Here is a 25,100-nt window from a genome sequence, read left to right as displayed (position 1 = left end):
AGATACACATATATATAGATACATACACGCACATATATATATATTTAATTTAATTTAAATTCTTATCAAAAACAAAAACAAACAGGGCAAGACCAGAAGTAAACAAAAGGATAGGTGTGGCATCTAACAAAAAAAAAGAAAGTTCAAAACAAAAGTCCCATTCAGTCCAGTTTTTATAATTTTTCTATCCAATTTAAGATTTTAACATGTTTTTTTAATTTGTTTGGATTAGCTTGTTCCATGTCAAAAGCACAGATTTCACCCAGGGATTCTCAACTTCCTCCAAATGGCTCAGCCGACTCAGAGTTTTTCTTATTATCTAATATGTTGGGCCGATGGTTCCAAGTACAGAGCAAACAAATGGTAGTTCTTGATGTTGGACTATCGTGAAGAGCCCCAAAATTTTGTATCTTGAATTGTAGTGCATTGCTATATGTACATAGTTTATAACTTTTATTTATACAGGGAGGGCAACAAGATCTATAGATAAAATACCAATGAATATTAAATAAATTAATCAATAGAATACTATTATTATTTATTTGAAAATTTATTTTATTATTTTATTACTTAAAACAAGAGCACTGGTACTTAGGATAGTCTTTTAAAAAGACTTTAAATTAATTAAAAGACATATAATCAAAAATGAAAAAGATCCTTGGAGCTTCATTCCATGGGTCCCTAGCTCTGTATTGACTGTGAGACTCTAACATAATTAAGTATTCGGCGAATACCTGATCTGATGTTCAGTAAACTTGTAAAAAGATAATCAGGCAAAACTTCAATGAGAGTTTTATAAATAAACAAACGGCAGTGCTGTTCTCTTGCATCCAATGATTGACAATTATTGCTATAATTGAAATAAAATATATATTTTCTGGTTGATTAAAACTATTATAGATATTGACAAAAGACATTTTTGACGACTAAAACGAAGAATAATTTTTGTCAAACAACTAAGACTAAAACTGAATAACATTTTTACACTGGTTGCATGGCTCATATTAACAAACATTGAAACATATTAAAGCAGTTATTATTTGATATTCAACATGACAATTACAAGTAAATAGGCAAAAACTGCTATATTTATTCAGTTGAAGAATATTTTGTTTTGCTGATTTGAAGATCCACTTAAAGTCAATAAGCCAGAGGAGATATTCATGTTGTCTGTGTATGTGTGTTATTTGCATTGTACAACAGAGTGAAAACAAAGGCATTTATGTTAGCTCGACATAACACACACCAACGTAATTAAAATAAGAAGATCGTTCTTTATGATTACCACACAATCTGTTCCTGTTGAGTTTATTACCTCTGATTTGCATCCTACCTGCAGTCTTTGGACTCCTGTGCTTTTTTATGTGGAAACAGATAGCTATGCTCAGATGGAGGAAACAGATTGCAGTTTAGTGAATGCCTTGACATAAACAAAACAAGATGTAGGTAGCTGCAGCCACACAGATTGAGGCTTAGTTTAAAAAACATTTGTTGTAACATTTGCACATTGGTCGAATATTCTTAGCTGTTTAGCACAAAAATATGCATCACTTAACTTTTTAGCATCAAATGACACTTTACATTTAGCATCAACGTTGCAATGCATAGAGATTAGACATTGTTGATCATAATAAACAATTTATTAGATAATGTTATTGCCACTATTTATCTTCAGTCAACATTTGATGCACTATGCTATGAAAGTAGAAAATGCTGTTTGTCCTGCAACGATAAAATGTTGTGCTATTGTCACTACAGCTTGGTGCATTGTGGGAAAAGCTGAGCATTCACATCTGACAGTGAATCACCAGCCAGTTGCCCACACTGTTGTTGGATTGCACCTTTCACACTGGCCCTGACACATGCTGCAGGCCACGTTTTCTGTGCCCCCTCCCTTGGCATGCGCCCCATGGATTCTACTGTCCACGCCCTACCTCTGCAGTCCTGCATTTATCCTCCCCTTGTGAATAATAAATGGACAGAGAAAGCAGCGAGTCGATTTCTCTCTGAGGCTGGCCACCTTACAGCTGTAGTCGTAGCCCTGAGCAAATAAAGTACATGTACTTTTTAATCACCGCTAGGACTTAGTTATGAACCGTAAGTCATCTCATACAAATCAATCTCATAGAGTGGATTCTTTGAATTGATTGATTGAATCTGCAATACTAACACCAAGGGCATTTATTTATAATCCGTACCATAAATTCACTTTTTAAAGGCTTCGATTTGCTGTTTACATGGATATAAATGTAATTTCTGATGCTGCCCAGTCTTTTACATTTTGCCTTGGGGGCGAAAAGCATCATAATTATGCTCTAAGGGTGATAACGCGTACAAAAGAATACATACCTGTATAACTGTAGATTTGTGAGAAGATGACTCACTATAACAAAGCCATATAAAATGACTGGACTAATTATTTCGCCCAGTATTAAAAAATAGCTGCAGAAACTCAGTCTTTTATTATTTTATTATCTTGTTAAAGCCTTGATTGTGTGCCGTTTTTGTTTACCAGAACTTCCAGGCTCTCCCAAGGCAGCCTCTGCAAGTGACCAGGAAGCTGTTCATCTCAGGTAAATGTGAAAAAAAAAAAAAATCCCTTCCGCCAGTAATTTGAAAGATGAATGTGTCGAGGTAGGTGTGTGGGTGAGTTAAATGTCTCTCGGGCAAGTGATGTAACAAATAAGGGCTCATTTAATGTAGCTGCCTTTGCCAACAGTGAGTATGTGTCTTAATAATTTGAAATGGGCAGGTACATCCACGTTGCCGATTTATACTGTCTGCATAAGCCAAAACTTTTAAGGTAATCAACTTTTTATGGTCTGATCTGATAATGTAGTCTCATCAAACCTGCAGTGTTAATAACCCTGTACGTGTGTAAATTGTTCCTACACAGTTCCACAATTTTATCAACCAATAATTCATCTTTAGAGTTGGGTGTGGTTGATTGCAATGTTTCATCAGTCCCTATACTTGACCAACACACATTTATGAAACCACATTTGTCATGAGCTAACCTTTTCAAGTTAATTTCCAAGTCACTTATTTGTCAAACACTATAAATACACGTGCCCTTTGCGGTTTGCTTTACATTCTACGCAAAGCATTGCGACAATTTTTAACAGCCACAAGTTATTTTGACCTTTTGTTGACAGAAGTAAAATGGTCATGTCAATCTTGAATGCTAAATCGACACTGGATGGAAAGGAAAGCTCATGGTTTGTCTCACAATTGCTGATTGCTGTTGGTGTTACACTACGGTTTGATAAAGAAAGCCGGAAAATATTATTTGAATTGAAAGAGCTGTCAATTTTAGTAAACAAAAGTATTGCTCCACGTTGGATAAATATTGAATGGTTAATAAACAAATAAAGCGTAGATTTGTAACTTAATTGTAATTTTTTTCAATCACTTTAAGACGGCTCTTTGCTTGCCTGACCAGAATGTAGAAGGGACTGGCTGGGCAGGCCCTTTGCTGCATCGGTGTCTGTTTCATCATCAAATCTCCCTCTCTAGTCTCTCCCTCTCTTCTTCAGCATCTTCCTCTCTTCCCCTGCCCCCGCCCCTATCACATAATATACAGTAGTCTGAGGTGTGAACTGCTCTCAGTGACCATGGCCACTGTTCCCTTGTCAGCACGTATTTATTTGCCCGCTCCTGTAGTGTGAGGTATTTGCATCATGCTGACGAGGGATGTGATGGTTCACTATAACCAACCCCATTATTTCCTCTGCAGTTTGGTCAGCACTTCACAGCAGCAAAGATAGTCTGGACCTGCTTGGATATGCCTCTAAAATGAGTCCATAAAGTTGATTGATATTCAATTGATTTAATTTAACATCTGTGTTGTGTCTACTGTCTATATTGGGAATTTCTTAGCCCTTAGTTGTCTGCTAATTTAACCCTAATCACACATCCACAAGCAGGTGACCAGGAAAGAATGCCGAATGTTAAATAAGGATCTGCGCTTAATAAAAGCTTAATGATTTATTTTGGCTTGTGTAAGCGTTGTCAAAATGCTCTTTGAATGCCAACAACATCCAATTAGAGTGGTGCATTGAAAAGAACGGCATTGTTTAAAACAAATCTAAATTGTAAAATGTTTTTGCCGTCTAGCTGGCCAAGGAAAAAAAGCCTTTATTTTTAATCCAAACTTTTTTTTCAGGAAAGGAAGATGCGGTTGTGACTGTCCATCCTCGAGCCATGTTCATTCCTAAAGAGGGTTGGACCTTCCTCTCTGCAGGTGCAGTTAGCCACACTATGGCAGTGCAGTGTTTTTACTCACAGCTAAATATGTTATGTTAAAATCTGTTATTGTGGATTTAGTTGCCCTCAGGTGCTCAGCCATGCACTGCCTTCATGTTGACGCAGTCTTTAACTGAACCTAAGAGACTGGAACCATTGCTTTGATAAACATTAGTTCTGCTTGTATGCCTCTGAAGTGAAAGTATGGAGGCTGTGAACAGGAGCTTGTCACATCAGCATAACTCTGTACATTCTTTGAGAGCAGAAATATAGTGTCCCTTAGGTTATGAAGATGGTAATTATTATTTTTTGTTTATGCTTTATTTTTGCTTAATCTGAAAGTATATTTATTTTGGCATGTATTTGAATCATTAATTTAACACTACACTAAATGTACTGTACAGTTTATATTGCTCTGTGTACCAACCTGACCCCAGTCAATTTGTGCAAAGGTCAAGCCAGAGTGTATCTGTGGTCCATGCTGTGCAGCCAGAGCTGATCCATTGTGAGTTTTTTGTGGCTAATGGGTTGTGCTGCACTTACATAAGAGGCTGCTTACACTGGGGTTAGCAGGAGGACAATGGTGGGATGAGAGCACAGCATGCCCACACCATCTTCATGTCCTCCCGTGTCCTTTCCAAAACCAGACCTACTGCTGTGGGTGTTCAACTACCACTTTTATGTTTAACGATACTGGCTGCTGGCCTTATCCAAAAACTCAACATTTTAGATTATGGATTTGAGGGTAAAATTTTACCACAAGTGGTCCATGAGGAAACTAATTCTACTAATTCCTTTGACTATTACATAACAAGAAACATCCTGTTTTACTATGTTGAGGTATTGCATTGTGCAATGCACCAACCCCTTCTCTCCACCTTTAGCTGCACTTTTTCTTGGCCACACAATTTGTCGATTCCTGCTTCCTGAATCACTAACCGCAGCCCCCAGGGTCATTTCATCTTCTCCAGGCACAGGTTTACGCTGTGCTCTTAAGCTTTTGTCTATAACTTTTAGAAGCCGTACTGTCACGCAAGTTGCTGTGGCAAGTGAAATAAAAAATAAATGAAGCCGTTTTGTCCAGTCTGCTGTGGAAAAACTACAATCTCTCTTTATACTTTAAACATTTACAGTCAGCAATTTTATATGTATTGAATTGTAACAATACAATACATGCACCAAACATGGTAGTACCAACAAGCAATACTCCATTCCAAGCTGTATTTATGTATTAGCAACAGTCTGTTCCTGCATACAAACTAAACTTTTATAAGCTTTATATATACTTCAGATAGAAAATAACGTCTGGATGGTATTCAAAACATCTTGGTTTCAGCAAATTACTTATTTTTAAACCCTTTATACCTCAGCAGGCACTATAGTTAGTCCTACAATCTTATTCATTATAATGTTGTATAATACCTTACATATTATTTTAAATGGATTCAGAAATTTACAATCTTGTTTATTTACATTTGTCATATTTTTCTCGTACAAGCATATTTCCCTCATGCATACGTCTGTAAATGGAGGAAATGTGATCTGGTTCATAAAACATTGATGGAGGATATTCTTAGAAAGTCTCTTATGTCATTTCCACTGCTGCTTGGTTTTAAACACGTGGATATTTTTTGTCTTCATGGATTTTTATCATGGAAATGGGTAATATTGAGTAAACACATGACAGGATGTTTTGAAGTTGTACATCAATGTTGCCATGTTACATTAACCCTTTGTGTTACATGATCTAAATTTAAGGTACTGGTACACATTATTTCAAATTATTGTTTTCTAATTGACCCACCGGTATATACACATAGTTGGTATCTCTTTGAACAAGAAGTGTAATCTGAAATCTGTTAATCTATTTTTACAGTAAAATGGTATGCTTCTTTGTCCCACAGAAACAAAGAGAAAGTGTTTGTGGTCACCTCCAGAGTCTCGCTCTAAAACCAACAAATCAAGTTAGAAATCTGGGGGTAATAATGGACTCAGACTTGAACTTCAACAGTCACGTCAAATCAATAAAATCAGCAGCTTTTTACCATCTAAAAAACATTGCCAAAATCAAAAATATAGTGTCCAAATAGAGCTGGGTTTCGATTCAAATTTCAAGAATCGATTCGATTCCGATTTTTACGTTTCAAAATCGTTTTTTTCCGATTTCTCAGATCCCATCCGATTCGCTCCGATTTCAATCTGATTTCCGATTCGACTTCATGACTGTGTAGAGAAGCAACATATTAAAACTAGTATTATATCAATATTAAACAGCAAATCTTACAAGTATTGGTAGTTACTGATGGCTGGAAGACTGATGAAAAGGTTAAGGGTCAATCTACCTTCACGAAAGATAATCCAGGAGTCCTGAATTATCTTTCTTGAAGGTAGATTGAAGTTCACTGAGGGAAATGTAGAAAATAATTTTAATTTAAAAAAAAAATAATAATAATTTAAAAAAAAAAAAATCTATCTTTGGACGTACGAATCGATAATCAGTCATTAATATGCGAATCGATTAAAAATCGGAAAATCGATTATTTCAACCCAGCTCTATGTCCAAACCATACTTAGAGAGACTTATCCATGCGTTTGTCTCCAGTAGATTAGACTACTGTAACGGCCTGCTCACTGGCCTCTCCAAACGAGCTGTAAAACAGCTGCAGTACATCCAGAACGCTGCTGCTCGGGTCCTGACCAGAACCAGGAAGTACCATCACATCCTGATGGCTCCTGTGGCTCCTGTGGCTCAGAGAATAGACTTTAAAGTAGCTCTGCTTGTGTACAAGTCTCTCCATGGCCTAGCACCAAAGTACATCTCGGGCATGTTAGGGCCATATGAACCATCTTGGACTCTGAGGACCTCAGGGACCGGCCTCCTGCTGGTGCCAGAGTCAGGACAAAACATGGGGAATCTGCGTTTCAGTTTTATGCAGCTAAAATCTGGAACAGTCTTCCTGAAGATGTGAGACAGGCTTCTACTCTGACAATGTTCAAATCTAAGCTAAAAACAGTTTTGTTTAGCTGTGCATATGACTGAAAAGATTTTCTTTGCACTCTTCTCTTTTATGTCTTAAACTGTTTTGTGATTTCTGTAATTTCTTTGTGATTTAATGCCTTTTTTCCCTTTTTTTGTGAAGCACTTTGAATTGCCTTGCTCTACAAATAAACTTGCCTTGCCTTGCTTATGTGGGAAAGTACTACAGGTTCTGTGACTCGAACTTGCCATGTTACCATATCCATTTGGATAGAATCAGAATCAGAGGATAGGATGTCAGTCCCAACTGGCAGGCGTCCTTCATCCATAAACCTCTGGACACCTCTTGTATGCTGTTGCTTCACACAGCCTGGGAGAAAGTTCACACTTGGACCCCTTTGTGCTGTCCTGTCATTGCATTTTCTGGCTTGTAATTTGATTTGGGAGCAGCCAAGCAGAGGCGTCTGAAGGGGAGCGTGGCTTAAATTTAACGCAGTGCAGTGGCTGTATATCTTGTTTTATCACCTTTTTTTGTCTGTCCAGATAGACATTTGGAGACGGATCTCTATAACTGACAATAGTGTAGGGTCGGTCTCGCTAAAAATACGGGATAAGTATACGTTTGATTCATTGTTTGTATTACATCTTGGCAATTGCCTCTAACATTTTCTTTTTCAAGTGGAATTTTATGTGGAGTAAATTGTACATTCATATCCCTTGTTACCAAAACAAGGCAATGTGAAAAGAAACCTGAATAATGTCTACCGTGTTTGATGGTTAAGATATTGTGCCCAAATGCATATTTTTATGTAGTAGCCACACAATAACATCATAATGTGACCTTTTAAGTATAAATTAGTTCAAACATGAAGGGTGATTAGCTTTTATCCAGTTCACAATTCCCAACTGAAAACCTGCTTTACATTCTTTACATAGCAGTTTTGATGCTCTAATTCAGTTCAAATTAAAGCCACAAGCAGCATCAAATGGCCCTCTCGGGCCGTACTTCGTACTCTGCTAGCCCGCAATTCTCTACGGATGGCGCTCACGTCCCCTCAGTTGAGTGGTCTTTGTATTATTGGGGTTTAGTGGTGTATTTGAGCACAAAGCAGACGAGAGCACATCAGAAGCGCTTGTATGCTTCATGGTTGTAGCGATGGATCTCTTTAACATTTTGGAATGGGATGACATGAAGATGAATTTACTAAACTTATTTAATATCTTATATTGTTGTCAGAAATAGGTATTGAAACCCATCCAAATGACATGGGCGCTTCTGCGCAGCGTCATGTCAAATTAATGAAATTTCTTGTCAAATTTGCTGCCCAGAAACCATACTTTTTGATGCCTCATTCCTCAAGAGGATTTTCACCATAATTTGGCATTTGGCCAAATGCCCAAGGAGTAATTGGTAGAAGTATGACGTGTAAGACAAAAAGCAACTGAATGAAGGTCTGTCAGTGCAGCCCTCAGAGTGCAGCTGTATACACCATAGCTTATGGAGGGTGTATGTCACCTCTACAGCCACACCATAAGAGATAGGGCTTAGGTCTCAGGTCTCAGGTCTCATTGACTTTTGATGATCAGGAGGCGTAGTAGAATTAGAATTTGTATCTAAATGTCATACAGTTTGGAAGAAGTCAATTTTTTCATAAAAAATGCAGAAATTATGAAAAATGTTGCGGCACAAAGCCTGTAAAGCCTGTTTTCCCAATTTTGCGGCATTGTCCCACAGAGACTGTAACACTTAACAGTAACAAATGTTACTATTGATGCCCCTCTCATCAAGATTATTTTCCAAGCTGTACTAAATCTCTGAAGTCATATGGTAATTTTGTGAGATTGGACTCCAAAGGTCTGCTCCCGTATGTGAATAATTAGAGGTGTGATTGATGTGCGTCCTGTGTTTTACCAGACTTCTGCCAGGTGGAGCTTCGTCTTTTGGCTCACCTCTCCTCTGACCCCGAGCTGCTCCGCATCTTTACCAACCCAGAGGCGGACGTATTCTGTATGCTCGCTTCCCAGTGGTAGGCCTCTCTCACACTCACACACACAAACCATTACACACACCGATGTTATTGCCAAGGTGAGGGCTCCACAGGGTCTCGCCCGCCAGCTCCTTCGCCCTCGACACTAATAATCCTGTTGCCATAACGACTGTCGGCTTCCTCCATAGAGCTGTCAAATTTAGTCGGATTTCTGTGTTATTTATTATTTTAAATTTAAATACTTCAAATGGTTATTTTCACATGAGAGTGTTAATAGATTAAATGAAAATGGGAGACACATCTAGTATTCTAATAATTGTGTGTATTTAGTTTTGTGTGTTGTGTGTTTTTCAGCTACTCAGAGCTGTACCTGTCCTCTTCTAATCCGTCTCAGTGAAGTGTGGAGCAAAGTGCGCCCCGTTAAAATTATCCTGTCGCACAGAGCATGTTAGCGCCTCCACAGAGGTTTACATAGACTCTCTTCATTATCTCATTCTCACCCTTAAACTAATTATTGAGTGCAATTGTAACCCTGCAGAGACTCTTCTCTTCAAACGTCCCTCTTTGATACTTTTTCTATACTGTTAAATCTAGTTCATCTTGACCTTTCTAAAATGGGAACGTTATTCACTTAATGTTGAGTTCAAACCTTGTGTTCTTTTTCAATTTGCTTTTTCTTACATTTAACATTGTGTGGATTAGTTTAGCTTGTTTCCTCATGTCATGTTCTTGTAGTAACTAATTTCAAGCTCGACTTTGTGCTTATTTTGATTAATTGTCTGAGGTTTCAGTTGCTTTTCCAGCAGAGGGCAGTGAAAGTCAGGTCTACCTTGGCTTCCATTCTGTCAGAGGTAGAAGCAACACCACCCTCCCTAATGTGTGACCTTTTACTAAAAGGTCACAAAAAACAATAACCTAAAATGTAGTAACACTCCCTAAAAGGCTTTCAGGCTTTTAGGGAGTGTTACTCCCTAAAAGCCCTAAGTGTTACTCCCTAAAAGGCAAAATATAAATTGTATTTATTATTTGTTTATTTGGCTGATTTGTATCCGTTGTCCCACATTAATTCTCACTACACTCATTCATAGACAAGACACTTCACCCACCTTGCCTCCAGTGTCCAAGAATGCATATGAATGAGTGTGTTGTGAGAATTAATGTGGAATAACCTGACTCTTACCCCAGTGTCTGTGAACATCTGGTGTGTGAATGGGTGACTGGTTCCCTGATGTAGAAAAGCATTTTATAAATGTGACCGTTTACATTTACTACCCCGCGTCTCTGTCACCTGGTATGCCAGTGGTCTCCCAACCAAGTACTGACCATGTCCATCCCTGCTTAGCCTCTGAGATCTGACAAAATTGGGCATTGACATGGTGACATTACAGACTTGGCAATGTCAAAGTTTAGATTGTATTATTTTGTTTTTTCAGGAGCAGGATTTAGTTTTTTCACCCACCTTGTACTGTGTGAGATCCTTTACTACACATTTTATTTGACAACATTGGCTTTAATGGATTTTGTTCATTCACCCACTTGTACTGTTAGCACAGTTTCCACCCCCATTGACTTTCCATTGACACCATTATATTGACACCTACTCTCTGACACCCCCTGGTGCTCTCCCAGCTGTAGATGAGGACATGCCCCCAAGACCCCCCTAAATACACGTACACACCACTGTGTAAAGGGAATTAATGGTTCTATTTGCAGAGGCCTTTTTGAAATGCTAAATCGGATCATTTTAGTATGAACTATAAATACAAGTTTGAACTCTTCTTAAAATGGACATTATGAATACTTTACTATCAAGTAACAGTAAAAAGTACTACTTTTTGTTATTTGGGCCAACTTAGTAGGAAGCCAGAGGGCCAACAAAAATTGGTCTAAGGGCTGCATTTGGTCCCCGGGCCACGGTCTGGACACCCCTGTCCTACAGTAAAACAAAAAGTCACAATCATACTTGTTAATTCCTGTATCTTTGACATACGTCTGAGGATAAAAGAAAGAAAAAAACATTTCAGTTTACACTCACTTTTTTATATAGAAAATGGACCATTATGTGTTTTTCTTACAAACATGTTATTTGCCGGTCAGCTATAGGAATATTAAAATGACACATATTGTTTGATACAATTTTGTATTTTTGGTCAGAAGTAAAAATGGTGAATGGTAAATGGTCACATTTCTATAGCGCTTTTCTACTGTCAAGACACTCAAAGCGCTTCAGTCAAGGAACCAGTCACCCATTCACACACACCAGTGTTCGAAGACACTGGGGGCGAGTCCGGTTAAGTGTCTTGCCCAAGGACACAACGGCAATATTCACGGCAGCTGCGATTGCACCACCAACCTGCGGGCCAGTGGATCTGACCACTGAGAACTGAAGAGGATGAACTTATTTAATAGGGAAACAATTTTGAAAAAAACAAACCGTCAAAAACAGGAGTAAAAGGGCGCCAACAGTAAATAAGGATGTTTTTTCTAACAGTTCAAAAGAGTTCATTGTCATGTATTACAGAAAAAGTGACCAATTTTTTTCCTTACATATTTCAAATGTCATTTTTAAAAATATGTATTTTACTATGTTCAGTCTATTGGAAGACTGATAAATATTATAATAATACAAAGTTGAGTTGGAATTCAGCAGACTTGGTTAAGTGTAGTTGTTGTGGCTGATCTGTTGTGGCAGACAGTCAGCACCTCCACAGTCCCACGGTGTGGACATAAAGACATCTCACCCCGTGTACACTGTCACAAGTCACATTACATAAGGCTGTCTGTCAGACCCTCTGGCTCCTCTCTCCCACTTTTTAGGGTTTGGGGAGAATTCCTATCCTGGAAAGATGCTAAAACCATTTTTAAAGACCTGAACCCAAAAAATTGTAATTGTGAATAAGCCATAATCTTTCTAAAAAAGTAATTCATGAAGGAGACATTATTATACGGTTATTTAACCACCAATCTTTGGGTCAGTGGACAAAGGTTCTAATAACTGAGTGACAGCAACTACAGAGGTCACATTTGTGGTCATCATTTGTTATCACAGTTTTGTGTTGGTGCCTTGTAATTCTTACTGTTATTCTCCAGGAAAGGGGTAAGTAAGACAGAGGTGTCATCGGAGGACCGTGAACACGCCAAACGTATTGTCTACTCAGTGGTGTACGGTGCAGGTGAGACAACCTCAACTCTGTGTGTGTTACTGCTGCTGTCCCATGGGAAAGAACATGTGACGTGCATTACCAGCAGCTTGTTATACTGATGGCCATACTGGAGCATAATGTGTATGTTAGACTTTGACCATAGATCAACACAGAGCCACTCAAATGTACAACACTGTGAGCCATGTGAATGATGCAACGAAGGGTAGTTTCAGTTTGAACCAGCTGTGGCAAACACACTGCAGGTGCCACTATTCAGTTACACTCTTGTCTGTGTGGGTCTGAAAGTTTTTTTTTTTTTTTTTTCTAATGAATATGTACAGTAAATACATAGTGGTTAATTATTTCACACACAAGGTTAACCTAAAGGATCTGAAAGGATCCCAAAAAATATTTTCTTCCTTGTTACTTCCTTAATAAAGCCATGAGTACTTCCTGAATAGGGGCTAGTTCCTCCCACCGTGTGACTACAGACGTGCACTGCATGATCATCACAATGCCGGCTGGAGCAGGGGTGGGGGGCAGGCGGCGGGCGAGGGGAGCGGTGTGGGCTGAGAGCAAAGCTGGGCTAAACTTTAACTTTGAGCATTTGAAAATTGTAAAGCGAAAATAGAGAGCCGAGCACAAGCAGTTTGATGCATTGGGAGATTCTGGAGGAGAGGTGTGTCTTATCCAGATAATATACAGAGCCATGATAGAGACACACTCAAGTGGCCTCAGGTGTTGGTCTTTGGTAGGTTCAAACACACTGGATTTAGACCTGAACTGGGGGCCGTTTCATTAAACCTCTTCAGTAAAGCCAGACTTGCTGCCCAACCTCTCTATTGACTGAGTATAAACACAGGAGTTCAAGCTTAGTCTGTTTCACTAGTCTTACTCATGACTTTACCAGCTGCACTCAGCCCATTCTCACTTTATAAGTACAACTTTGACAGCCCAAACTTTCAATACAAGACTAAGCAGAAGACACGCCCACCTCCACCAATCCCTTTTAAAAACACCCTTTTGTAAGATACAGAGAAGAGGAATAAAGAAAAGAAAAAGGGAGAGAAGGAAGAGAGGACTTACATGTGTAAACAGGCAAACTTCATAACAGTTGCTAAGCTGCAACTGTAAAAGATGCAAAAGATGCATATTGTTAATAGGACAACATTCTTTTACATTTTTAAGTAGACTGTCTATAAATCATACATCTAACTTCACATTTTGTAAATATCAAATGTTCATAAATTAAGTACATGTAATATTGATCTTATAATAAAACATGTGTTTTACTACATTGAAAAAATATGTTTTCCTCTTGAAAAATGTAACAAAAGTGCAGCGTTTACAGAGTTCCGACTCTTTACTGCAAGTCTGCTCTAGACCAGTCTAAGTTTCCTGTCTAAATTGTCATAGCGACTAGAGTCTCGGAGTGAGAATGCTTTATGAAACTAAAATGACAATAAAGTCACACTTGGCCATTTGAGTCTTGCTTGGAAAATAAAAAAATAAAGTTTTATGAAACAGGCCTCTGGAAACCCAAATGAGAGCCTCGTGTGAAGCACATTCTGCTTTCTGTTTGGAGAATCGTCCTGAGAACAAAACACCACATTACAACATAAACAATGTGGACATCATGTCTAATGTTTATGTAAATAAGAATAAATCAGCTTTAAAATTGTTAACAGCTAAATCTATAGTTTAGTTCCTTTAAGTGAATCGGCCAAAGTGGAGCCAGCTGCTTTGTTTACTGACATCTTGGAAAAGTTGTTAAATGAGAATTTACACCGGGCCGTTCCATTTCAATTAGACATTTGAAGATGCTTTTAGAAACTCCACACAAACCAATGCTATCATGCTGACAGCCGAGTGCTGAGCTGTGTCTGTTTCAGCTGGAGTTCTTGCAGCATGATGAGAGGAGGCAAATACAACCGGCTTAAAATGACTGGGGAACTCAATAATCCGCAACAATACATTTGAAAGACTTTTATTTGAGCTGGATGTATGTGTACAGGTTTGCTTTCAAACCATTTAGACGCTACAGACCACCGGAGTATGTAGGTTAAGTGTGAAGAGGCGGAGACAGGGGTAATATAGGCTAAAGGGTACGAGGGCCATGAGGGAAGGAACTGTGGGTGCTCCTCGTCAACACAGACAGACAGCTCTTCATGGAGGCATGCGTTTCCATGGAGACTGAATACCAAAAGGAAGCTTTCTCCACAGACAATAATCAGGGCAGGGAGGAGGGGCACAACGAGCTCACACACTTTTGTGTGTTCACAAGCAACATTTAATTTCAATGTATTTTTAATACTTTATACTAAGTCGTGTTTGGAAACATAAAAGGAAGTTTTTTATGTATTATATATAATTTTCTCAGATTGTTTAGCTGAACATCAGTCACTAACCTTTCATAGAAAAAATGTCTTACTTGTTTCAACGTTTAAACATGTTTTTGTTTTTTTTAACAAAACTCCCCACCCCATTCATACATTTCTTATAATTTCAGCCCCCTTCCACTAATGAAATATGGAACAAAATTATTATATGCCTTTTAATGAATTCAGAGCACTTTTTAAAGACTACCCAAGGTGCCAGTGTTCTTGTTTTAAATTATTTTATTCCGCATTGTGGTCGTTTTATCTAGGTTTTTCAGTTCTGTTTGCTTTTGTGTTTTTATGTTTTGTGTGACAGGGAACTTATGAAAAAGAGTTTCTCTAGTTTCTCACCGGTATGAATTAAATTCAAAATACATTTAAAAAAAAGAAAATCCCATAATTCCAATGGACATTTTTCTATTTAGAAATTTCTCATATTTTTGCAACCCTAATGTGAAAGGAATAAGTTTGTAAAGACTATCTGAGGTTCAAGGCCAGACATGCAAAGTGTCAAGATCGAAGGTCAAAGGGCATCTGCTAAAGTGGTTGTAATGTTTGCTTTAGCCTTACAACCGCTTTCTCCCCAACGCCTCAAATCAAAGGATGACCCAGTAGACAGAGGCATTGTAGATTTAGCCTTAACCCCCACATCTGACATTACCATTACTCATATCATTATCTCACTAACTATCACAGGTTATGTATGTGTAGATCACACAGTGAACAGGCTCAGTTCTGAGAATGTGACATCACACTTTTCTGAGCTAGTCCGGACCACTCTGGTTAGACCCTCAAATTGAACCTTTGGAGCTCATGGCAGACACCCTGTAGTCTGCCGTCTGAGAAGTAAAAAGATGAAATGGTCTTTTTGTTAACAGTTGAGCTTGTATGTAATTCAGTGATTTACATTGTTGTTTGGTGTAGGTCCCGAACGCCTGTCAGGAATCCTTGGTGTGAGCACAGAGCAAGCTCGCAGATTCCAGGACAGCTTTCTCCAAACATACATGGAAGTGCAGAACTTCATCCAGAAGACTGTTGCTGATTGTCACAAAAAAGGTGTGTGACTTATGCAAACATTGTTTAAATTTTAAACAAAATAATTCTATCCAGATTATAGTCATACTGGATAGAATATGGTGTTCACCAAAAAATCATATTCTATCCAGATCTATTGACCTGTGGAGTGTGGCAATAAACAATTGCAATTCAAACAACATCTTAAAATACAATGGGAACTACACCGACCATAATCCTTTGCTCAATTTTATTGCAGACAACACTAAGAAATTGCTGTTATTAATGCTGAGCTGAGAAGTCAAAGTTTAGACCTGAATTCACACGCTTTATCTCTGATTTTGATGTGACTTGTAATAAAATAAGAGTCCACTTAACAGCATTTAATAGAGCTAAGCAGTAAGTTTTGTTCTTAGCCTTGAAGTTGGTTGGGCAGCAGCTTTTTCCCCAATTCCCGTTTTTTTCCCCCTGATTTTTGTGTAAGCACTTTTATATCAATCAGATTGAAAATTACTTTTGGATGAAAGTCGAAACATCTTGATTTAAAAAACGTTGTCCAGGTGACTACCTTTGAAACGTTCTATGATTGATCAGTCTCAATGAATGGGATTACATGACTCACTTTTATATCTTAATTCTTTGGACTCTGACAGTACTGATTCACAACAAAGGCTTGTCAAGGCATTTTAAAAGGAAAAAGTATAATTTCTACAATTCTGTTTCCCTCTCCCCAATAGCGCAATAAACATTGTATTGTGAAATTAATATTGTGATTATATCATTGTTAGATTTGCATATTTTATAAATCCCTAGTTGTGAAGCTTTTTTTGCAAACAATTTTTAGTAGTTGTTTTCTTATTACTACTGCATCTGGGGGGAGCGGGTTGGAAATTCAGTTTGACACAGCAGCTTTGTGGCTTCCTCTGTATGTGTGTTTGGCTGTGAAAGAAGATGTGCTTGCATTGGCAGCAAAGAGACAAAATGCCTGCGGTCAATACTTGAGGGGAGTGTTGTGGATCAGAGGTTGGATGAGCAGGAGCTGATCAAATGGGACAATCTATTTATACTTGCACAAAACTGCCAACACAGCACACCTGAGACTTACACCAATACTGTCCAGTCTGCACTTTAACCCTCACTGTTCTTGATTCTGGACGGAAGTAAGATGAGTTCAGCTTACTTTACGGTCATTGCATTTTCAAACTATTTTTTGAGACCTCTGGTTCACTGTCTAATCTTGTCATCTTAACTAGTATGTAGTGCGTAGTGTCAATTTTCCCAATTAGCAGTATTAAGAATAATAAGATCATATTTTGGAAGCACATTTGGTAATTTTCTTCCATTATCTGAATGCACAAAGACACCTTTGTCTTAGATATTGACCCACAATCACACTGACAAGTGCTACATCACAGGCAACATGAACCTGTAGGTCCTGTTGACATGTCCAGGCTCTGGGATCCATGAGACCTAATGGACCCACACTCCACAATAACTCGTGCCTTTTGGTCAATACATTCCCCTAAACTGTTGCTTTAGTTCATATAATTTCCAGCTTGATGCAAATGTACTTTCTCTACATTAACTAATGTAATAAATGACTCAAAATACAATTGGGAACTGTAGAATTAGTTTAAGAATTAAACACATCTCTCTTTCCTAACATTTAAAGACTAAACACTTACTATGAAAGTATTTAGTATAAATGTGATGACAGCTTGTTGGAAGCTAAAGTAACAACAAACACTTTTACAACCACTAAAGGCAGGGTACAAGAAATGTGTAATATCAGTAACGAGATCTGGCCTTTTTAAATGCTGCACACACTGTTTTGACACCCACTCTGTGATATTTAGATCAGACAAAACCACCTCTTACAAAGGCTGCCCCTTTTTCGCTTTTATGTGTGACAAGAATGCATTGTCTTCAACTTGTAGTAGCGGCTGCAGAAACATTTTACTTCACCAGTGGAATCACAGTTCTACTGCTTTTAGCATAGCTTTTGTGAACAATCTGCCTGGCACTGGCAGGGTTAGAAAAACGAGATATACTGGGAAGAGCTACAGCATTTGCCTCCTCTTATATTGTAATTGAGTTAATTTGTTCAACCAGCTTTGACCTCTTGTTTATCCCTCATGAGTTGTTAGAAAAACCTTTTTACTCCACTGTTTTTGACCGTTGTAAAAGATTATTTTTAAAAAAAACTTGTATTTTTATATATATGTGTAAATTTTATATTTCAATTGCCCTAATCAAAGTCACAAATGTACAAACATAAATGACCCATTTTCCATTGAAAAAGTGAGTGTGAGCTGTAATGGTTTTTACGTTCTATTACCCTTTTTGTGAAGTTTTTCTGTAGGAGCAGGTTTTCTCCCATAGCTAATAGCTAAATGACAGCCATGTTACAGTATGCATGTGTGAAGACACTGATCTGAAATAACACTAGGCTGAAGACTAGACAACTTTTCGGTCCCTCTGACCTTCATCAGGTTTGAGGACAGCCCCTTCCGTTCCCTTTATCTAAGAGGAGAACTGCGCCCATCAAGCCAGTAGTCAATCACATACGTGGACAAAACACATTCAAAATTAGACACAAAAATACCCATACTTGTAGAAACCATGTTACATCACATCTTGTAGAAATACATGAATAATAATTCATATTTTTTAGGATCTTATGAAAATTTTAAAAGTAACAATTACCCTTTAGTTTAGTCACATTTGTCAAAAGTAAGAAATTATGCATACATGTTTGAGTTAAACTTTCAGAGTTTTACCACACATTCCAGACATTACAACAATGCATTAAATAACAATTCATCATTAAAGCCTCTAGGGAGCGTTTGTCAAGTGAAAATCCACTTGAAAATTTTAAAGGTTGAATGGACGATTTTTTTGGCCCAAATCTGAGTCTCATTTCCTCGTGGCGTGGACTGCCGATTAGTCCTGCCACATATCAATCATAAAAAGCACCTACCGCTCACCTGCAGCCGCGTGCGGCTCGTCCCCACGTTTCCGTGTGTCTAAGCGCATTGATCTATTATAATATAGTTCCCTCAGTGTACGGGACAAAATGAAGACGGAGAAAGACTGTTCGAGCTGACTCAGAAAAAGACGGAAATCTACGGGAGACGCGACGCGATCCGTCGCGCTAATAAACAAACGCACGTGTGTGTTGTATCAGTCCGCATGGGGGAGTGCGCATGCGCACTTCCGCCTGCGTTCTCAAATCGCCGAAAAAATCGTCCATTACGCCTTTGAGTTGGAGAGTCAGGATCTCTGCATCTTATAGCACTTTTGTGCGTGCTTATGTTTGTGTGACGTTTTACCGACATATGCAAGTCCTCATGGACCGTGCAGCAGGTAAACCACATGACTAGAAGCGCATGTTATGACCCTTCTGATTGAAAACTGTTTTCGGATGGAAGAGTGACAGAAATGGGAAGTCTTGTTGGTGTTGTGGCACTGGAGACTCTATAATTGCTGTTCAACAATGCGGGACAAGTATTTTCGTAGGCGCAAGTGCTTAGTAAATTAACACATTTTGACGAATAATATTTGGTCTGAGAAAATTCCTATATGTTGAAATGAGAAGTTAAACATGTCTTTTGGTGGTAAAAAAAAAAAAAGTGGCATTATCTCTAGAGTTTGCTAGTGTGAGTAGATGGAGACCCATTCGTTGTAATCATAGAACATGTTTGTGCGATGCGTAATCACCATGACAGAGCAAAGCCCACATTCCTCTTAATGAGCCCTAAAACAAAGGTCACATTCCAGCCCCAAAGGTCACATGCGTGCTTCATGGATCAATTCACTCTTGAGTTTTTGTGGGGGGGGTTTCAAATGCATTTTATGTGCTTGTGTTTGTTTTGGGCAGAGGTTCATTCAGATTTATGCCCTGTTTGGCTTTCCTCATAGTGAGCGGGATACACAGGGATTTAGCCTCGAAAGCCCCATCTATTGTCCAGCTACAGGAATGTACTGGTCTGCTGTATGTCAGTGTGTAGTGTGCATACCTGGCTATGACAATGATTACATCATCACATGGGTTAGTAAAAAATAAATACAACGTGCAAAGTCTGTGTAAAAAAATAAATAAAGATGATTCAATATGGCTATTCTCAGTTGCATCAATGTTTTTATTCTCTTGTGCAGGTTATGTTCTGTCCATCATGGGCCGACGTCGTACCCTTCACAATATTAACTCTCCGGATTGGGGTGCTCGCATGCAAGCTGAGAGACAAGCTGTCAACTTTGTGGTCCAAGGTATTTTCAATTTAAATCTCTAAAACTTTTACAAGATGTTTGACAGTTTGTTTAATGTTTGCCAAAGGCTCAGCTGCAGATCTTTGTAAGATGGCCATGATTAGAATCTTCAACCTACTCTCCACCTCCAACTCTCTCTCTGCCAGGTCTTGTTACACAATTACAGCCAGTAGCTTTCCACAATAGACTTGAGCTGACTTATTTCTGTAAGCAATAATAATCACTGTTTCACAAAAGAGATGAGTCTCACCAATCCCAACTTCAGATATTGCAGGCATGGGCCATGCTTGTATCTGCTCAAATCAATGGAAGTCTATGGGGAGTGGGCGGGGCATCCCGACGGAATGGGGAGTGACGAGCGCGTAAGCGCTCGTAATGATGATTCCACCCCATGGCGGCATGGGGAAGGCTTAGAGCTTTCAAACGATGTATAATTTGTTGTTATAGTGGAAACGGCTATATTGTTTTTGCTAAAAATATTATTATTATTATTTTTCTTGTTCTTCATCGCTTTGAACTCTAATTTGACCCCCTGAACATGCTCAAAAACTCACCAAACTTTGCCCAAAATTCAGAATCGGCGAAAAATTTTGTTTTTTCTGGGCCATTTTTTTTTTCGTTAAAAAATGGCGCGACAGCGCCACCGACAAAAGTCAAAATACATTGCGCCTATGGGAGACGCCCCGAGGTCAACCTTGTCGTAGAGCTACGAAATTCGGAACACACATTCCTCTCGTGAGGACAAAAAAAAAATATTGTGGCCACGCCCCCAGATTTACCCTATGGCCGCCATCTTCCTTTGAAAATGAAAACACGCTGTGTTAGCCATTTTGTTCACGTCAAACTTTGACGAACTCCTCCTAGGGCGTTTTGCCCACCGACTTCAAAATCGGCGTACGTCCTCTGGACAAGTGGGGCATCTAAAGTTATCCAATTTTTTGAGATACCTTTTACGGTCTGTGTGCGGCGCAGCCGCAAAGTTGGACAACTTATTTTGGAATATTGCAGATCTAAAAATTGCTCCCATTTGATCAAAACCAGTCCGATTAGGACCAAATTTGAATCAGTTGTTAAACTTTCTAGTTTGGACCAGTTTAGGCTGACAAAATTGAAATGGCCGCGATAGCGCCCCCTACAGAGTGACCTTTAAATTAACATTGAAGGTCAAAAATTAGTTTTACCAAAATTGTCTAAACTTTACCCAAAATTCTATTTTGCCGTCCCGATCACAAAAGCCAATCAGACAAATGCCTTAATTTTTACGGCGTAGTCGTAGCGATGACAGAAACATCCCATGTTATCCCTATGGGAAAACAACAAAATCTCTCAAATTACCACATTTTTATGTTTCACACTTTAACAAACTCCTCCTAGTGCGTTTTGCCCACCAACCTCAAAATCGGTGTACGTCCTCTAGACAAGTGGGGCATCTAAAGTTATCCAAATTTTAAGGATAACTTTTACGGTCTCTGTGCGACGGAGCCGCAAATGTTTCCCAGAATTCTGACTATTTGGCCTTCAGAGTGGCCTATAAACAATAGAGTTTTTCCAAATGACATGATATTTTGCACAAAATTCTAATTTGCCATCCTGATCATACAAGTATGAGAGCCAAAGTCATATTTTGTACGGCGTAACCGTAGCGATGACAGAAACATCCCATGTTATCCTTATGAGAAAATCGTAGAATCGCTCAAATCACCACATTTTTACGCTTCACACTTTAACGAACTCCTCCTAGGGCGATTGTCCGATCAAACTCATATTTGGGGAAAATCATCTACACAAGCGGGGCATCAAAACTTATCCATATTTTTATTCCAAGTGTCACGGTCTCTGTGCGGCGGACCCGCACATTTGACCGACATTTGTGTTCATTTCCACTGGATTGGCCATGTCCAATGTGTCGCCGTCTGTCAAGTTTTTTTTTAATTCAACACACAATAAGGGCGCCATCTTTATCAAGTCGAAAGCGCAGAGTCGGAAGGCCGGCGGCCCGCGAGGGCCGTTGGATGCCGCTTGCGGCTTTAATTATTATTATTTTTCTTGTTCTTCATCGCTTTGAACTCTAATTTGACCCCCTGAACATGCTTAAAAACTCACCAAACTTTGCCCAAAATTCAGAATCGCCGAAAAATTTTGTTTTTTCTGGGCCATTTTTTTTTTCTAAAAAAATGGCGCGACAGTGCCACCGACAAAAGTCAAAATACATTGCGCCAATGGGAGACGCCCCGAGGTCAACTTTGTCGTAAAGCTACGAAATTCGGAACACGCATTCCTCTTGTGAGGACAAAAAACAAATATTATTGTGGCCACGCCCCCAGACTTACCCTATGGCCGCCATCTTCCTTTGAAAATGAAAACACGCTGTGTTAGCCATTTTGTTCACGTCAAACTTTGACGAACTCCTCCTAGGGCGTTTTGCCCACCGACTTCAAAATCGGCGGACGTCCTCTGGACAAGTGGGGCATCTAAAGTTATCGAATTTTTTGAGATACCTTTTACGGTCTGTGTGCGGCGCAGCCGCAAAGTTGGACAACTTATTTTGGAATATTGCAGATCTAAAAATTGCTCCCATTTGATCAAAACGAGTCCGATTAGGACCAAATTTGAATCAGTTGTTCAACTTTCTAGTTTGGACCAGTTTATGATGACAAAATTGAAATGGGCGCGATAGCGCCCCCTACAGAGTGACCTTTAAATTAACATTGAAGGTCAAAAATTAGTTTTACCAAAATGTTCTAAACTTTACCCAAAATTCTATTTTGGCGTCCCGATCAAAAAAGCCAATCAGACAAATGCCTTATGTTTTACGCCGTAGTCGTAGCGATGACAGAAACCTCCCATGTTATCCCTATGGGAAAACCGCAAAATCTCTCAAATATCCACATTTATGTTTCACACTTTAACGAACTCCTCCTAGTGCGTTTTGCCCACGAACCTCAAAATTGGTGTACGTCCTCTAGACAAGTGGGGCATCTAAAGTTATCCAAATTTTAAGGATAACTTTTACGGTCTCTGTGCGACGGAGCCGCAAACGTTTCCCAGAATTCTGACTATTTGGCCTTCAGAGTGGCCTATAAACAATAGAGTTTTTCCAAATGACATGATATTTTGAACAAAATTCTAATTTGCCATCCTGATCATAAAAGTATGAGAGCCAAAGTCATATTTTGTATGGCGTAACCGTAGCGTTGACAGAAACATCCCATGTTATCCTTATGGGAAAATCGAAACATCGCTCAAATCACCACATTTATCCATATTTTGATTTTAAGTGGTACGGTCTCTGTGCCGTGGAGCTGCAAATATACTGTCACAAATGGGAAAAACGCCAAATCCTTGAAATGTTCACATTTATGCTTCACACTTTAATGAACTCCTCTGTGGGCAATAGCTCGATCAAGCTCATATTTGGGGAAAATAATCTACACAAGCGGAGCATCAAAAGTTATCCATATTTTTATTCCAAGTGTCACGGTCTCTGTGCGCTGGAGCTGCACATTTGACCGACATTTGTGTTCATTTGCACTGGTTGTCCACATGTCCAATGTGTCGCTGTCTTAGTTCTTAGATAATTGCGTTAGCGCCATCTCTGTAAAATGCAGAGAGCAGAGTCGGAAGGCCGGCGGCCCGCGAGGGCCGTTGGATGCCGCTTGCGGCTTTAATTATCATTGTTCCTTGACCATATTGTATTCATATTCTCACTAGTACACATATTGACACATTGGCTGATTCGTATTAAGCTTAAGGACAAGGCTGCATTAGTTTAATATGTTTGTGTCTTGTTCCATTGTTTGTCCATTGCTAGGCTGATTGCTCAGCTCCATGATGAGCTTTTGTATGAAGTGCAAGACTCACAGGTTGAACAATTTGCAGGTGAGCTCATTAACAACTTTTCTGTGACATGAGTACTAGACTGTAATAAACTGTAGTAATATAATGTTTCCTTGTGTATTTGGTGCAGCTGTGGTGAAAAGCACGATGGAGTCTCTTGAGCGCATAGATCAACTTAACATCCATCTTAAAGTAAATCATTCCAAGAATTTATTTCTGCTTACCCATGATGAGTACAAAATTCACAGAGCATAAATAGATGTGTTTTTTTTATGTTGTAATTTAGTTTAGTTAAGGTTTACGTGGCTATGCAGCCTACATAAAGAACCCCCTGTTTGCCTTAGTAGGTCACAGTCCATTAGATTAGTCTCACAAGATCAACATGTTATTTACTGCTACGGGTAGTCTTGGATTTATTAGGTATTATCAATTTGAGAAAGCTCAATGTAGGTCAGCTAGTCACATTAACATCTAAATTATGACATTTCTTCAATTCATGTGTGTTTCCCAGGTTCCCCTAAAGGTGGCGGTCTCCAGTGGGAAGTCTTGGGGATCCATGTCTGAGCTGATCGTACCTCAGTCACTCCCATCTTTTTAAATGCACCTTTTGCTCTGCTGCCACACCACAGCACTGGATCAGTTATCTTTTTTTGAGACATTGAGGCTTTTCTTATGTTCTGGCCTTGTCCATTTGTTTCATATAAATTCTTCTCATCCTTTGTCCTGCATCCATGTCACTATGGGAACAAGGCCCCTCCCTCAGTTCCATCTGTATCCGAGGGCAACGGCATGAGCCACAAACTGGATCGTGCCAGTTCTGTTTTTTTCTTTCCCTCATTGCCAAGGTGGAGCTACGTACACACTTAAGATTTTAAAAGTTCTCATGACTGTAAAGTATTGCAACCTTATACTTATTTGCTGTTCTTTATATGCTGTTTTTGTTGGTTAAGAATAATAAATATTGTTCTTAGAGGTTTATAATGTTTAGTCGAAATTATTTTTAAATTTGTATACGCTACACAACCGTTCTCAAATTATATACCATTTAAGTTCACTTTAAATTTATTGTACAGTTAAATTACTCCAATAATTGACTTTTATGAATACCTTTAATTATTAAATATGAAGGCGAATCCTGGAGTTTCAGAATGATGAAACATTAGGACCGTTGCCAAATCAATTAACAATTCAAAATCTGTTGAATGGTGTGAAGTTCAGTTATCCAGTTTTATGAATACGCCATTTATGG

The 25,100-nt window shown here is 38.8% G+C and overlaps 1 protein-coding gene across 1 annotated transcript in view; it reads left to right on the top strand.

Moving 5' to 3' along the window:
• poln (polymerase (DNA directed) nu) overlaps positions 1-24,678 on the top strand; it is a 31,494-nt gene extending 6,816 nt beyond the window's left edge. Inside the window, exons 11-20 of the mRNA XM_072459432.1 lie at positions 2,516-2,573; positions 4,166-4,243; positions 9,138-9,249; positions 12,301-12,383; positions 15,656-15,787; positions 19,904-20,014; positions 20,082-20,160; positions 23,826-23,893; positions 23,982-24,043; positions 24,363-24,678. Of these exons, the coding sequence (XP_072315533.1) occupies positions 2,516-2,573; positions 4,166-4,243; positions 9,138-9,249; positions 12,301-12,383; positions 15,656-15,787; positions 19,904-20,014; positions 20,082-20,160; positions 23,826-23,893; positions 23,982-24,043; positions 24,363-24,449 (870 nt within the window). The 3' untranslated portion in view covers positions 24,450-24,678. The remainder of the gene's footprint in view (positions 1-2,515; positions 2,574-4,165; positions 4,244-9,137; positions 9,250-12,300; positions 12,384-15,655; positions 15,788-19,903; positions 20,015-20,081; positions 20,161-23,825; positions 23,894-23,981; positions 24,044-24,362) is intronic.
• Positions 24,679-25,100: the final 422 nt, after the last annotated feature.

Source organism: Eucyclogobius newberryi, unplaced genomic scaffold, assembly GCF_026437365.1.
Source record: "Eucyclogobius newberryi isolate DKJ021-1_F unplaced genomic scaffold, fEucNew1.0.hap1 SCAF_22, whole genome shotgun sequence".
Classification (NCBI taxonomy): Eukaryota; Metazoa; Chordata; class Actinopteri; order Gobiiformes; family Gobiidae; genus Eucyclogobius; species Eucyclogobius newberryi.
This window is presented reverse-complemented; position numbering and strand designations above follow the sequence as displayed.